A 14,842-nucleotide genomic window follows, 5' to 3' on the forward strand; every position below is an offset into this window, starting at 1 on the left:
CCTCCCGGTGTGTGCTGAGCTGCTGCCAGTGCCAAGGTACAGGTGTTGTCCTGCAGCTGGGGACACGAAGCTCTCCGGAGAGGCTGCGGTGCCCGGAGCACACCGAGCGCCGCGGGTGGCTTCTGCTACAGGCTGCAAGCAGCCATGAGCGTGTCCTTCCGATGCAAAGGGTGCAGAGCCCGAGTAGCTTCGGGGGGACAGGAGCAGACACCGCCGGACAGGAGCAGGCCGCTCGCTGCCGGCTCTCCTCCAGCCTCGCCGTGCCGGCGCTGCGCGGCGCTCCCCGGCTGCGCTTCGGGGCTTGCCCAGGAGGTGGCAGGGCAGCGCCAGCCGCTGCCAGCCGCCACCCGGAGGGGGCCCCAGGGCACACACGGAGCTCCCGGCACCCCGGAGCAGCCCCACAGGGCCCCCGGAGAGCCCCCAGCGAGGGGGATGCAGCACATCTCTTGTGCGCCTCCGCTGTGCTCTGGCACTTGTGAGGCTGTTCCCAGCAGTCCTTTGCTTTTTTTATATGTATAAAAACTAATGGTAGTCCTTCAAACTGTCCTTGTGGTTATTCCGGGCTTATACAGGCCATACTCCCCTCAACAGGTCTCCTTGGCCTCGGTGGCAGCCGTCTGCTCCCGCTCGTGTGGCACACGGGACCTTTGTCCCCGCCGCCCGCCGTGCCGGGAAGCGACTGCGCAAACAGGCGAACCGGTTGCACAGCTTACGTGCATAACTGCGGGGCTCGTAATGATTGATTTTGAAAGGGAGGAAGCAGGTTCCGGACTTGCAGGGCAAACAGGAGCGGAAGGCTGGTCCTCTGGCTGCTCCTTTGGGCAGCTCCCGTGCCCGCAGCCTTGGCGCGGGGGTGGCCGGCGTGGTGAGCACTTGGCAGGCGGTGGTGCAAGGGCAGGAGAGTTGGACATTGCCTCGTTTTCCCCAGATCATGGTTACGTTGCAGACTTATCAGGAGCGTGGAACTGGGTGAAATGTCACGGGTATCCTCAACTAACTCCCTGGGAGCGCTGCCCAGGGCTGCAGGCAGCTCACAAGTCATGTTTGGAGTGGCAGCAGGCAGGGACTGGGGACAGGCTGGCTGCAGGAAGAGCTGCTGCCCCTCCAGGCTGTGTTCCACATACTGCATCTGCTGACACGAGAGGTCCAAAGGCTCTAGAGGAATCCAGAGCATCGAATGCCACGGAACAGCCCCAGTCTCAGTACCGTCCAGCCACCACCTTCTGCCTGTCCCAGCCGTCTCTGATCCCTGCCCCTTCCAGAACTAAGGAGTGAATGTTTTCAGGAGCCTAGGGCTTGCTGGCTGCTTGCCTCCTGTGGGAAATCATCCCTCGGTTGGCTTGTCCGAGTGCTGACAGCTCTGGGCGATCCCACCTGAGCCCAGCGCAGGCATTCCTGTGGGCACCGCTGAGCGCAGCCCTTCCTTATCTCCTGGCGTACCTGGCCGTGCCGGGAGCGCCGTCCCGGCCTCTGGAGCTGGTGATGGTGGAAAGTTCACCCAGGGAGCCCGAGCAAAACTGGTTGTCAGATGTGGCTCAAACAGCACACCCTGGGTTGGCTATCAATGATGTCTGAAGCTCAAGAAAAGTTTCAGTGTGCTGATTCAGTCTGAAAAATCGATAGCCCTGAACCTGCTCTCCAGGGGAGGGTGAAGAGCCTGCACTGCAGTCACTCGGAAACCCAAGGCACGTGTAGGGCCGTGCGGGCAGAGAGAGGGAAGGGCTCCTGTGGGGCACGGGGGTGTCCTGTGCAGGGGGGATGTGGGTGCCTGGTGTCCTGGGTGCCACCTCCAGTGCTCAGGAGGGACCAGCCCGAGCCCTGCAGCCATGTGTTGATGAGCCTCCGGGCTGTTAAAGCACCCGGGGACTGGGCCCTGCCTGGGGGAGCACCCCACACATGATACAAGGGGTGAAACACCCCAGCTTGCAGCCAGCACTGCGCAAGTGAGCTCCTGTACAAGTGGAAAGCCATGCTGGGGGGTTAGCCAGGTGGGGAGCCAGTTCACAACTTCTCAGGGCTTTTATAGGGCATGGTGTGCTCAGGTCACAACGGCTGGCCTTTCACAAAACAGAAGACCGAAATTTTTCCTTTCTAGCCTGCTTGATTTCCGTGGTGTCTGACGTTGGTGTACCTGGATACGAAGCCGCTCATCCCTTTTACCTCCCCTCAGCATCCCAGGGCTCAGCTCCCAGCCCGAGGGGTCAGAGCATGCCACGGCTCTATCCCCTCGATCCCACCAAGCCCCAGCGCCTCTTTAACCACTCGCCGGCCTTTCTCCCCTTTTTTTATTCCCCTATTTCCTTTTCCACCCTCCCCGGCGCCGGGCTGCAGAGCCGGGGCCGCGCACTAGATGTCAGCGGTGACTTCCCCAGCGCCCCTTTTGGCTGATTTTTTTTTTTTTTTTTCTTGGGGATTTTTTTTTTTTCCCAGCCCCTCCTTCCTTCCTTCCTTCCCTCCCTCCCTCCCCGGGGCAACGCGGGGCCCTCCGGGCGCCCCCCGTGCCCGCTCCCCCCCGCGCTGCGCGGCGGCGCGTCCCCGCCCCGGGGCCGGCGGGCGGCGAGGGGCGGAGGGTGCGCGGCGGCGGGGCCGGGCGCGCCGCAGGGCAGCGGGGCCGCCATGCCCGCCAAGTCCAAGTACAACCTGGTGGACGACCGGCACGACCTCCGCATCCCCCTGCACAACGAGGACGCCTTCCAGCACGGCATCTGCTTCGAGGCCAAGGTGGGCAGCGGGCGCGCGCCCCCCGGTGGGTTTTCCACCGCCCCCCTCCCCTCCTCCAGCGCCTTTTGCGCGGTTCTTCTGCGCCTTCCCCCCGGGGTCCCATCCCTCGGTGGTGCCCCAGCTGCGATCCGGGAGTTGGGTGAGTCCTTCCACCCCGTCCCGAATGCTGGTGGAGGTGGCAGGAGCGGGGTCGCCCCGCTGCTTTGCCGAGGAGCCCTCCTCAGCCTCCCCGCAGCATCACCTGGGGACGCGGCCCCGGGGCGCTGGGCACCGCGGGCATCCTCCGGCACGGGTACCCCTGGGGCGCCATGGAGGGGCGGCTGGGGTGCAGCAGGACAGCTCTTCCCCCAGCTCTCCAAGGCGAGGAACTCGCCGTGTGAGCGGACGGAGGAGCCCCGTGCCATTTGCGGTGCGCTGGGAGAGGTCAGGGCCGCCCGCCCGAAGTCAGGGCTTGCTGTTTCTCCGTACAAATATAAACCATTCTTGCCTGCGGGTTTGGCAGGAAGCCCTGCGTTGTTCTTTTCTGCTGGGACCTCTCGGGCTCTTACTGCGTTTGGGCTGTGGCATCCCACAGCGGGGTGCTCGCGACCTCTGAGCAGCGCGAGGAGCAGCCGAGCTTCTGTCCGCGTTGGGCAGGTAGCTGGGGGTAGGCAGGGGGGCAGCAAGCCACAAAATTCGGGAAGCAAAAGCGTAAAATCTGGCCTCCCTTTGCTATTCATGGGGGATAGGGTTGTCACGATGACGAGATACTCCAAGTGGGGTCGACTTGGATAAACGCTGGTGTAAGAGTTCCTATAAAAGAGCGGCAGGGAGGCGGGCATCTCTCGTACGCCGTTGCCCTCGGAGCAGAGGTGCTGGCAGGGGAAGGACCACGGCTCTGGCACCCCGTTCCGTGCAGTGGCCTGCTGGCATGCCCGCGTCCTGCTGGAGGGTGCGGGAGCTGTGCTGTTCCCCCTCTCCTCCTCGAGGCTGGGGGGGTTTGTCTGCGGAGGCCGTTGCCTGTCCCGCGGAGGGCACCGCGCTGCGGGGAGCACGGCAGAGGAGTTGTTTATGGAGCAAACTTAAAACCTGCTTTGTGACCGTTCCTGGGAATGGCTGCTCCAATTTCAGGAGTGAAGGGATGCAAAGTGGGTTATCGGAGCTGGGTGCTGTTGTACTGCCAGCACCTGCTGCACAGCGGCACCCTTCCTCAGTCCCTTTCCCTGGGTGCTCTGCCCCTTCCCTGCCCGCCTGGGGCGGGAACGGGGGCTTGGGGGGAGCAGTGGGGCACGGCCTCGTTGCCCCCAGCATGCTCACATCTCATCTCTCCTCCGTGCTGCTGGTGTGGCGGTGACACCGGGGTGGTGCGTGAGCCTTTGTTAGCGCCTCTTTCTTTTATTGTGTCCTGTGGCACGCGTTACTGCCAAGCACGAGCCGTGTGAGCCCTGCTCCTGAATTTGTGTGTTTCTCCAGCAGCTCCTGATGCCAGATGCAGGATGCAGATGGCTTAGACAATTACTCCATCCTTTTATTAGATTGGTGGAGATTAATTAAATGCTTACACTCCTTTAGTTCCTTTTATCCCCAAGAATCCCGAGCGCTTAAACCCACACGGCTCTTGTCTGAGCGAGGCACGGAGCGCACAGCGAGGCGGCAAAATGAGAAACGCAGGTTTAGAGCAGAGCTTTGTGGGAGCACAGAAAGAAGAAAACCCCTTGAAAGAAGAAAAACCCCTTGTGTCCTGTCCCCAAACAGCCTCTGGCAGAATTACAGGGGTGTTGGTAGGCTGGAGCAGCCCAGGCAGCAAGCGCTGCACCTTCCTCCTCCGCCTCTTCTTTCTCCTTTTCCTGGTACCTGGTGTTGATCCTCGACCCGCCCGCTGCCACCTTTGTCCTGGCAGTGGTCACCGCTGTCGGGTTTTGGCCTTTCCCAAGCACAAAGGGTGATGAAAAGCAAGCAGTGCTGTCGAAGGCGACGCCGTCAGGAGAGGGGTTTGCGCTGCGCTGCACGCCAGAGCCGCTCACAGCCATATGCTCTGGCACGGGGACACCACGTCGGAGCGCAGCGTCCTCCGAGGATTATCTTAATCCGTTTGCTGGAGATAAACCCCATGGTTGGAAAATCCTGCTCCATCTCCTTAGGGATGGTAATGTGCTTCACACTTTGTGAGCTGTTTTTGCTGGCCACCTCTCTTGGCACCGAAAGCCTCCGTGTCTCTGAAGTGCCTCGACCGGGCCAGTGGGAATCGGAGGAGCTGGCTCCAAGGGAAGGCAGGCTTCAATTTCTGCCCATTGTGGTCTGAATTGTTGAATAAAATCAAAAGGCAGGCCTCTGGAGTGTGCTGAAGCATTCGGATGAAAGAGCTGTGAGCTGCAGCGTGTCGCAGGGGAGCTGGCATGAATTCCCACTTGTGCAATGGTTTCCTGTTTAAATAAATGGGTATTTATAGAGTAAAGACACCTTCTGTCCTCCTCCACCTCTCTGCCTGGCGTGGCTGCTCCACTTGGGGCAGGGAGGAGGGGACGCGAGCTTGCTCTTTATGTTCCCAAAGTCACGGTGCTGCGGAACAAAACCTGAAGGCAGCTCGGGTGTAGCTCTGCCATACCCATTATTTGCAAGCAGTTTTGATCCTTTGGTCCCGCACTCATTGATCTGTTGGCAGTGCCCTAATGTACGCGGTCCCCCAGGAGAGGGGAGATGTGATGTGCGCAGCACTCTTGGCAGGCAGGGTTTTTGGGGTTTGGATGGGCTTTTGTGGTTTTTTTCCCTACCCTTAAGGGATCTTGGCAACCAAGCATTTTCTATCGCGTTTGTCAGTACTTTTTCTCCACTTTTGTGCGTGGGAAACTGAGAACGAACTGAGCATCTGCTGCTGTCTATGTTTGGAGACAGGACACGGAGGAGACTTCACTGGGATCCAGTACGTCCCCTCCCGTGAATCCTGCCAGCTCCCAGCAGACGGGGCGGCTCGCCTGCCTGTCCCCTCGCGGGGCTGCGATGGTGGCAGTGCCCGCTGGCTGCGGAGGGGACCCGAAGCGAGCCGAGCCGCAGGCATCTCCCACCTGGGCCAGCCCCTTGCCCTGCTGCAGGCTCCCCTCGCAGGCGTTTCTCGTCCCCTGGCCGGGTTTGCTGGCACCAGGCAGCGCTGGAAGAGGGCAGCAGGTTGCTCGAAGCTCCGCACCTCTAGCTGGCTGCGAGAGGCTTGGCAGCTGCGCCCGGGGGCTGTTTCTGCTGGCAGCTCTCCGCTGCTCGGCGAGGTCTGCTCAGCCAGGAGCGGAGCTGCGGAGTGATGGAGCCCGGGACTGCTCGCTGCGGGCTATAAATAACCTTCCCGAGTGCCACACGGCTTCTCTGCAGCAGGGACGTGGTTTTTGCCGTGCTAGTGAAGTCATTTCATGGGCTGCTCGGCAGGTGAGAAGCCCTGGGGGGCTTTTGGCTCCCGCTGCCTGGTGGCCTTGGGCTGCGTGGCTCTGGCACCTTGCACCCAGGGCCAGCCCCGTCCCCGTGTCCCCATGTCACAGGGAGCTGGCACATGACTGCCTGGGCTGGGACGCCGAGGCTTTTCCATGGAAGGCAGCTGGCACGCTGACTTTTCCCTTCCTCCTGAGTAAGCCTCCCCACAGCCGGGGCAGGGCAGAGCGCGGGGGGCTCACCTGCCTCCTCCCGGGCCGCTCGGGGAAGCCGCGGTGCTGGGGTCACCGCCATGCGTTTCCCTCTTCGCACCGTGCTGGGTTCTGGGGTGCGCTCCCGCAGCTCGGCCCTGGCCCTGGCTGCAGCCTCAGCTCTTCCCCGGGGTGCTGTAGCACGGCGGTGGGAAGGGAAGGGGTGAAGCTGGAAAGCGCTGCCCTGCTTTCTGTGGGACTTGAGGAATGCAGGCAGGATTTTGGGGTGAGCACCCTGGGGATGATGCCCGCTCTGCGCCGCTGCCTGCCCGCGGCTCCTCGCTCCGGCGGCTCTTCCCCCGTGTCTCGGGGCGGCTTTCGGGGCTGGCGAGCCGCCAGGCAGCCTGCCCGGGCTTCCCTGGCCGCCGGGGATGATTCAGCCCTGACCTTTGCACGGGGTCTGGCTGGCGGGGAGGCGACGTGCCTCGCTTCGCAGCTCCTCTCCAGCAAGGCTTCCCCGGCCCCGCGGACAAGGCTCAGGAGGTGTCCCTGGAAAAGCACCTCAAGAAAACTCGTCGCTGCTGGGGCAGAAGAGTATTAAACAACCTCAAGGAGCAGGGGGGAAAGAAAAGCTCAATGGGCTGTGCAAGCGTTGCACTGGCAAAATGCATCTCTTGGTTTTCTGGGGGACGAGGAGGCTGCGTGGGGCTGCCTCCGCTCTGGAGGCTCAGCCTCGTCCCCGTCTCGTTCCCACAGCCCGTGGCAGGACGAGGCTCGGGGCCGTGAGTAGGAGGCTGGAGGAGAGCGGGGCCGGAGCAGCCGTCGGGGCGCTTATCGCATGCGAGAGGCTGATAAGCACGGCGGTTCTCACGCCAGCCCCGCTCCTTTGCCGGGGAGGAGCTGGCTGGAGGCTGACCTCCACGTCTGCATTTTTTGGGGGATGCTCACCGCCCTGTGAAGGGTTGTTCCTCTGCAGGGCACTTCCCGCTTGTGGTTTCTGTCCTCAGCGCTGAAATAGCCCAGGGCCTTGGTCCATCTGCTGGATTTTGTGAAATGTGCAAAAAAAAAAAAATAAATTAAAAATACCCACTTCCAGAGCAGGGGCAGAGGTGGATGTTTTGGGGCTGAGCACAGTGTCTGTGTGAAGCAAGGTGAGGCTGATGGGGTTGAGGCAGATGGCAGCAGGATGCTCTGGTACCTGGGTTTGGGGCAGAGGTGCATCCTGTGGGGTAGCAGGCACGGCGTAGCTGTCTGGTGGCCATCTCGTGCTGCTTTCCAGACTTTGTATTAAAATAAATAAAAGGGGAAAAAAAAAAAAAAGGAAAGTGATTGGTGGAATAGATGCCTCTTAGACCTAAATCTTGAAGTAGGAAGGCTCCATGTAGGGTGTGTGATTGCGAGCTGGCCAGGACTGCTGCCTTTGTGGTTGGGCTTCAGCCGCTGCCGTTCAGAAGGTGCCTGCTGCCTCTGCCCGGGCTGCGGCGCGGGGCTTAATTCCCATTGCATAAGGCTTTCCTGCACCGCCGCGGCACATGATGGCCAAGCCAGCTGTTGGATGGTTATTTTTATATCCGCTCTCTTTGTGTCCTCACAGCACTGGCTGCCCAGTCCTGCCGGTGCTGGGGGCTGTGGCCATCACCTGCATCCTCCCGTGGGAGCAGGATCAGTGCAGGGCTCTGTGCGGGTGCTCAGCTCAGCCAGCGGGGCTTGTTCTGCTCCAGCGTGCCCAGGATAGGATGTAAGGGGTCGTAATTAACAGGGAAGGGCTGTAATTAACAGGGAAGGGCCTGTCGCAGGGCAGGCTGCCCCAGCTATCGCAGGGGTATTCCCGTATCCCGTCTGTCGCAGGTGACTCGGTGCAGCTGGGGGGATTTTGGGTTACCCCCGTGGGCTTTGATGCCAGTGGGGGGGCAAGTGAGTGCTGCTGGGCTGCTCGCTGAAGCTGTGCTCCTTTACCAGGGCTGAAGCCTTGTGGCTGTGTGTGCTGCCGTGGCTCTGTGTTTCATGCCCTGAATTACCATCGCCCTCCCCAAAAAGCGTTGGTTTCAGGTCAGGAGATGTTTGAAAGCCTCCTCGCCCCCTTGGTGCGTGATGCCTGCTTAGGGAGGAGTGGTGCTGGTTCGGGGGGGCACCAGGCTCCAGCTGGGCTTTGCACAGCTCGCGCTTTTCCTTCTTGATTTATTAAAGAGATCGATCTGGCTCTTTCTGGCAAGCAGGAATACCATAAAGAGCAAACAGTGGTGCAGACCATCTCGTGTCCCTTCATGTGGTGGGAAGCCCGAGCTGCGCTGCACCCCACAGGCTGCTGCACCACCTGCAAAGGACTACCCCGCTTGAGTCATTGGAGTTGTGGCAGGGTTTTCTTACAAGAAAGCAACTCTGTTCATCTGCCAGGCAGAAAGGATGCTCGCGTGGGGACTTGTCTTGCTCCTAGGGACAGGCAGGTGGGGCAATGCCCGGTCCCTGTGCCTGCACGCTGTGGTCCCCCGCTCAGGATCACCGCACCCTGTGCCACCCCAGCTTTTGCTCTGTTCCTTCTCCCAGTGACCCATCTTTCCGAGCCGCCCCCAGGGCCCGGTTCCCATCTGCTCAGTGGAGTTTCGAGGTCCTGCTGCAACGGGGTCGGCGTTACCAGCCCGGGGCATGCAAAGGGCGCCTGGGTGCGGGCGGGAGGCAGGGCTGGGGAGCACCGGGGGGCCTCTGGGTGTGGGGGGAGGCGAGGAGGCTGCTTGCCGTGCTCCGAGCAGCGGCCCCTAACCTGCTCTTTCTCTCCCCGCAGTACATAGGCAGCCTGGATGTGCCGCGGCCCAACAGCAGGGTGGAGATCGTGACGGCCATGCGGCGGATCAGGGTGAGTGCCGCGGGGGTGCCCCTCTGCGCCCCTTCCCCGGGGTCGTCCCTAACTCTGCAGCTCCCTCCATCAAAACATCCGTGTACCGCGTGTCACGCTGCCACCCCGCAGCATCCCCGGCACCTGGGGTACCCAGGACGTCCCGCGTGCCCCGGCTGCACGCATCAGCTGCCCGAAAACGCGGGTGGTGTGCGGGCAGGTTTGCTCCTGGCTGACGGCCCCGTGCGAATTTAAAGCCCCGAGTGCGGAGAAACCGGCAGCACGTGGGCGAGCTGCGGGGCTCGCTCGGCGGCGAGCAGGTCAGGGGATGTCAGCTGGCTATGAAATCATCCGACTTCCCGAAATAGGCACGGGCAGGGTGCTCGGCGCTCCGGCCGCATAATGCCTGGCCGGCAGCCACCAGAGCAGCTCTTCCTCCGCTCCCCTGCCTGCCGCGTGCGGCCGGGAAGCCTCCAGCCTCCCCCCGGGGCTGGCGGTGATGTTTGGGTTTGTTTGTTTCTTTCTTTGTTCGCTCCAAAATTTCAGCACGGAGAGAGCTCGTGGGCTTCTCTCAACAGCTTTCCTGCACGCTGCCCTCGGCAGTGCTTAATGTCGTGGCCTGGGGGCGAGGTCTTTGGGTCTTTTATGTATTTTTAATTTTTTAGATTTGCTCACCTTGGTTGCAGGCTGGGGTTGGGATCTGTTATGCCATGGAGAGCTCTCTGAGGTCTGTAGGCGGCTGTTTCCTCCTCGTCCCCCGGGACCCCTGTTGTTCTGGGAAGAGACGTTTGGGGTAAGGCTGCTAAAAAAAAAAAAAAAAAAAAAAAAGAAACTTCTCTGGCCCCAAAATCACACAGCTCCACATCAGGGCGAGAGGACTGGCACAGCTTTGGGAGCTTAAATAAACCCAAATGTTTAAAAGCAAAACCAAACAAAGCAGTCCTCATGGACCGATGGAAGCAGACTTAAGCCCGGCCTAGACAATTCGTAGCTGAAGCTGTGAGCGGATGCAAATTAGGGTAAAATAATGATTTCTTCAGACAAACGATGTGTTTGAAACATGTGCTCGAGCTGCCTTGGTCCGGGGTAACGCGGGACAGATGCAAGTTGTTAAAGGATGCGAGTCTGCAGATGTGGCCTGCCAGAGGGACTCCGAATTTATTTCTGGCTTTGGGGTGCTGCTTGCGAAAAGGGTGCCAGGAGGGGTGGCGTGATGGGGGGTCACGTATACGGGGCCCTTCGTGCCCTGGTGGGGCTGCGGGGGCACAGGCTGGGTGCCGGGGCTGGTGTCGGCTCGGCTGGAGGTCGGGGAAGTTCCCCAGGGGAGCTGGGAGCACAGCACTCCCTACCCATTGGCACGGGGAAAAGGGGCAAAGAAAAAGCGTGTTTAGGCACAGACAGGGAGCAAGAGGAGAACTTGACGTGCGAGCTCTAGCAGTTCTGTGCATCGCGTTCAGAGCAGCTGCTGACCCTGGATTTTATGCAGCTTTTGATGCGGTGCCTGTTTTAGGGCAAACGTGGGGTCTCCCTGCTTGTTCTCGCTGCTGGTGAAGGAGCAGCCTTTGGGCTACCCCCCCGCTGGGTTTTGGCTCAATGTACCAAAGGATAAAAATGTGCACGGAGGCACCCTGCCTGGCAGCAGGGGTCCTGGGGAGGGGGGGAACAACCCGGGAGGTGATGGAGGATGGGGTTGGACTGCAGCATCCCGCTTGGACGGAGCCCTGACCCGGGGAGCAGGGCAGGAGGCGCATAGCAGGCATTGCTGGCATTCCTGCGCTGCCTGCCGCCCGCCCGCTCCCCCGCAGCACAGCACGCCTCCGCCGGAGGTCTCTTTCTTGGGTCTGGAGCCAGAGAGGCTTTTCCCTTTCTCCTCCTCGCCTCGCAGAGGGTGACCCAGTCCAGGTCGCTGCGCGCTCGGAAGAGCCGGGCTGGGCGTACCTCCCAAACGCTCCCTGCCTCTGCAGCCGGGAGGGATCCATCCCTTAGTCTCCTTAGGTTGTCGGTGGGCACCTGAACCTCAGAAGGTCCCAAATTCAACGGTAATTAAACACTGGTTAGAGCTGCAGCCAGCCTGCCCCGAACGGAGCTGCTGAGCTGGAGGGATTCAGAAAGGAGCTGCTGCCAGCGAGGGGCTTACTGCGCCGACGTGCCGCGTCTTCCCAACCCCAGGCGCTCTCAGCTGCTGAAGAGTTGAGTTTAAAATGCCTGAACTGGCTGCTAGACATCCTTTTATTTTCTTCTTTTCCCGGAATGCTTGAGCGCTGCGGTCGGGCCCTAAATGGCAGCCCTAGCTGTATGTTTTCTCGTGGTGTTATGATGTAAATACATGCAAAATGCAAAATCCTCCTCGTGCTGCTGGCACCTCTCCAGCGCAGCCCGTGTTACCTGGCCGGGGCTTGGCGCAGTCCTTCTGGAGGGTTTCGAGTCCTCCTTTTTGCTGCTCGGATTGCCGAACGTGGCCTTAAGCCAGGTTGAAATCCTATATAGTCACTGTTTTAAATGCTGCTTACGTGGAGGTCTCCTGCAAGCCTGTTTCTGGGAAGTGTCCAGCAGAGGTTTGCAGGCTCAGAACCACAAGGCATTTCAGGCACTTTAATGCCTGGCTCCTCCAGACCTCCTACTCCGTCAGGTACATCTGATTTTGTGGGACTTTTGCTACTTCGCATAGCTGAGCTTTTTTTTTTTTTTTTTAAAGCAAATTGGCAAAATTTCTGAATTTTAAGAAGCCTGCTGAAAGCCGAATTTTGCCTCCTCCGACAGCCACGTGCACAGTTGGTGTGAAAATGGGTGCGCTTGGACGGTTATTTGCATAGAACACGTGGTGTCATCTGGCGCACATTTAATTAAAACCTTTGAGATATACCTGTTTGCACCGCAGAGGGTGTTTAAAAGTGTTAGGCCATTTATGTCTTGCTTGAGGAGAGAGAAAAAAAGGAAGGCAAACAACACAGCCCGTGTGGTTTGTGCAGGGGAACGGAGCAGGGTTTGAAAGCAATCTGCCGAGGGTGGGTGGTGCGTGGCGGCGGGCTGGGGGCGCGCCTGGAGGGGGCGAGGAAGGCAGCTGGCTCCTTGCAAACAGCGCTGGGTGCAGGGCGAGCTAATGGCTTCACATCACCATCCAGGACGGACGGGATTGCCTTCCATCTGGGAGGAACCGGTGGGGTATTTGTCATAATTTCAATTGCTCTTTCGGCATCCTGACAATCAGAGCAAAAAGGGCAAAGGTTTCCAGGCGGGTTTATTGCTCTGCCAGCGCTGCTTAACTTCATAGCGAAATAACCTCCCGTCTGCGTCAGACCTTGCACCGGTGTCGGCGCTGGCCACGTACCTGCGTGATGACTGGTGTGGGTGCCATTACACGCTTGTGCTTCTCTGCTCACCCCCAAGGGCCCGGCACTGTTTGAATAATCAGTTATCAGTTCCCTGCTGCATCGCCCAGCGGTGCGGAGCCGCCGCCTGGCGCAAACCTGGGTGGGAATGCCCTGGGGCAGAGCAGGGCTCGCTCCTGGGGAGCGCGCAGAGCCTTCGCCCGCCCTTACGGCAGGCGGTAGCTGCAGCTTGCTGGCTATACCAGGTCCCAGCTTCTTCACTGCTAGAACTAATTCCCGGTGGGTTTGGCTTCATGCAACGGGGAGGCTTGTTCTGGGTGGTTCCGTGCACCAAACGGCCAAGGAGGGGATAGCGACATCAGAATCCAGCCCACAAACGTGGCACGGAGGGGCTGGGGCAGTGCAGGAGCATCCAACCGAGATCGTGGCTTCCCGGGCTGCAGCGAAATGCTGAGGAATCCTCTGTTTATGAGAGGAAAACCCCGAGTTATGGCCCACAGCTGGCAGCGAGCACGGGTGCAGCGAGTGCTGCTGTCCCTCCGGGTTTCCTATTCAGTCCCTCGGAGCCTGCCCCCGGCTGCAGTCTCTAAGGGTAAATTGTTCTGTGGCTGTTTTGAGCAAGGGCATGTGAAAAACTCACGGGTCTTTCTGTGGTTTGGGCGCACCCAAGCTCGCCCTCCGGCTGTTTGATCTGTGTTTGCCCACAGCCAAGGAGCTGGCAGCTGGACGGGGCTCTGCCCAGGGCCCTGCTCTTAGGACAAGCTAAACAGAGTGACTTTGGGTCAGCCCCTGGGACTTGAGCCTGGGAAACGTGCTGTGTATTCTCGTTGCTTTCTTCTGAACCCTTTCCCATTGCTTCGTGGAAGTTTGTGATGAAATAGGTGATCCTATGTCAGGATGTGACGTATCGCTACGGATTTCCACAGTGCTGTGCTTTGAGATAATTTCACCTTTCCATTTTGCCACACATTCCCTTTTTCATGTGCCTAGGATCGCGCCGAGTCCATCGCAGCAGCATGACAGAGGATGCTCAGGTCACATCCTCCCTGCTGGGTGGCACCGCTCAGTGTCTGGACCTTTTTCAGCTTTCTGCATCTTGTGCATGCAGCTTCTGTTCCTTTTTCCTTTGGGAAGCCGCCTGGCCATTGCCATATAAATCCAGCTGAAACGAATAGCTACCAAGTTCCTGCACACTTGACCTGGATATCAAATACACCGCTCTCTCCCAGACCTGCATAAAGATCAGCACTGCGCTCCCGCTGCCGTGGGGCTTGCTGAAAGAACAGTGGCATTCTGTCAAATTTCTATTGTTGCTTCATTTTGGGATCTAGCAGTTAGTGGACGGCATCCCCTTAGGCCAGGCCGTACTATTGTTTCAGATAACGTTTGTCAAATTGCTTGCAGGGGGGAAACTTGAAATATATTCTGTAAATCCCTCAGCCAGCCTGATGCCTTTGCGTGGTACACTTCTAATTTTATTGGGACAGTTTAGGATCTCATTTTGCAAAGGACTGTTGCCGCGTTGCGTTGTGCTGCAGTCCTTGTGGTTGGTGTGAAGTCCCACATTGGCTGTTTTCTAACGAAAAGCTTGAAACCTTTGTCAACTTGCAGGATTTTTTTTCCAGGATCTGAGCCTATAACTCTTTACAAAGCCCTCTGTAGGGCATTATTCAGACCTGCTGATTTCAAAATGTAGACTTCAGTGAATAATTTTTAATACCTGTGTTAGCTCTTGCTGAAAGAGGAGCCAGGAAACAAACGTGTGATATGAATAACTGCCTCTTTTCTCCAGCTGCAGCCCAGGAACGTTGCTGCGTACCGTCAGCATCTAACGAGACCCAGAGGGCCGCCTTGTTTCTGGTGCGCTAAGCATTCAGTGCTGTTGCTCATTCATTCTTTATTAATTGTCTGAATTTCATAATTGCTGATTTAGTTACGTTATTGCCAGCTTGCCTTCTTTGGGTTGCCATTGCTGTTCCGCCCGGCCGCTCTCGGCTGCTTTCCGCGCCGCGTTGCTCAAGCTTTTCACGCAGTGTGGGTGAGCGTCTCTTTGGCGTGCAGTGAAACGGGTGAGTGAATGAAGCCTGGCTGCGTTTCGCAAGCCGGGCTGTAAACCTCGCCGTGTTCGGCTTCTGCTCGCCCTCAGCCGCATGGGTACGTGCGTTGTGTCACCCCGTTTCCTCACCAAGGTGGAATTAGGGTGAAGCCTGGGGTGGGCACACTCCCCGGCGGTGCCAGCCCTGCGGCCCCATGGTTGCTTTGGGGCAACGCCTCCCTTAGCGTTGATCTCGAGCACGGAGAATGTTTTTCTCTCCTGAAAGTACCTGCCAGGCATTTTCTGGCTCTCTCAGTATCTGTGCAGCCCGGGCTGGGTGCAGGAC

General features: G+C 59.2%; 1 protein-coding gene across 5 annotated transcripts in view; it reads left to right on the forward strand.

The window, feature by feature from the left end:
- The window catches only part of NOS1AP (nitric oxide synthase 1 adaptor protein), a 36,459-nt gene that overhangs the window by 1,785 nt on the left and 19,832 nt on the right, over positions 1–14,842 (forward strand). Inside the window, exons 1-2 of one of the 5 annotated variants that reach the window (XM_080602107.1) lie at positions 2,517–2,721; positions 9,082–9,153. In XM_080602107.1, the coding sequence (XP_080458233.1) occupies positions 2,617–2,721; positions 9,082–9,153 (177 nt within the window). In that variant the 5' untranslated portion in view covers positions 2,517–2,616. Of the gene's footprint in view, positions 1–2,516; positions 2,722–9,081; positions 9,154–14,842 lie in introns of those variants that run through there. The other 4 variants (XM_080602108.1, XM_080602103.1, XM_080602104.1 and 1 more) reach the window with 4 other exon arrangements.

This window comes from Anser brachyrhynchus, assembly GCF_964034855.1.
Source record: "Anser brachyrhynchus genome assembly, chromosome: 8".
NCBI classification, from domain to species: Eukaryota; Metazoa; Chordata; class Aves; order Anseriformes; family Anatidae; genus Anser; species Anser brachyrhynchus.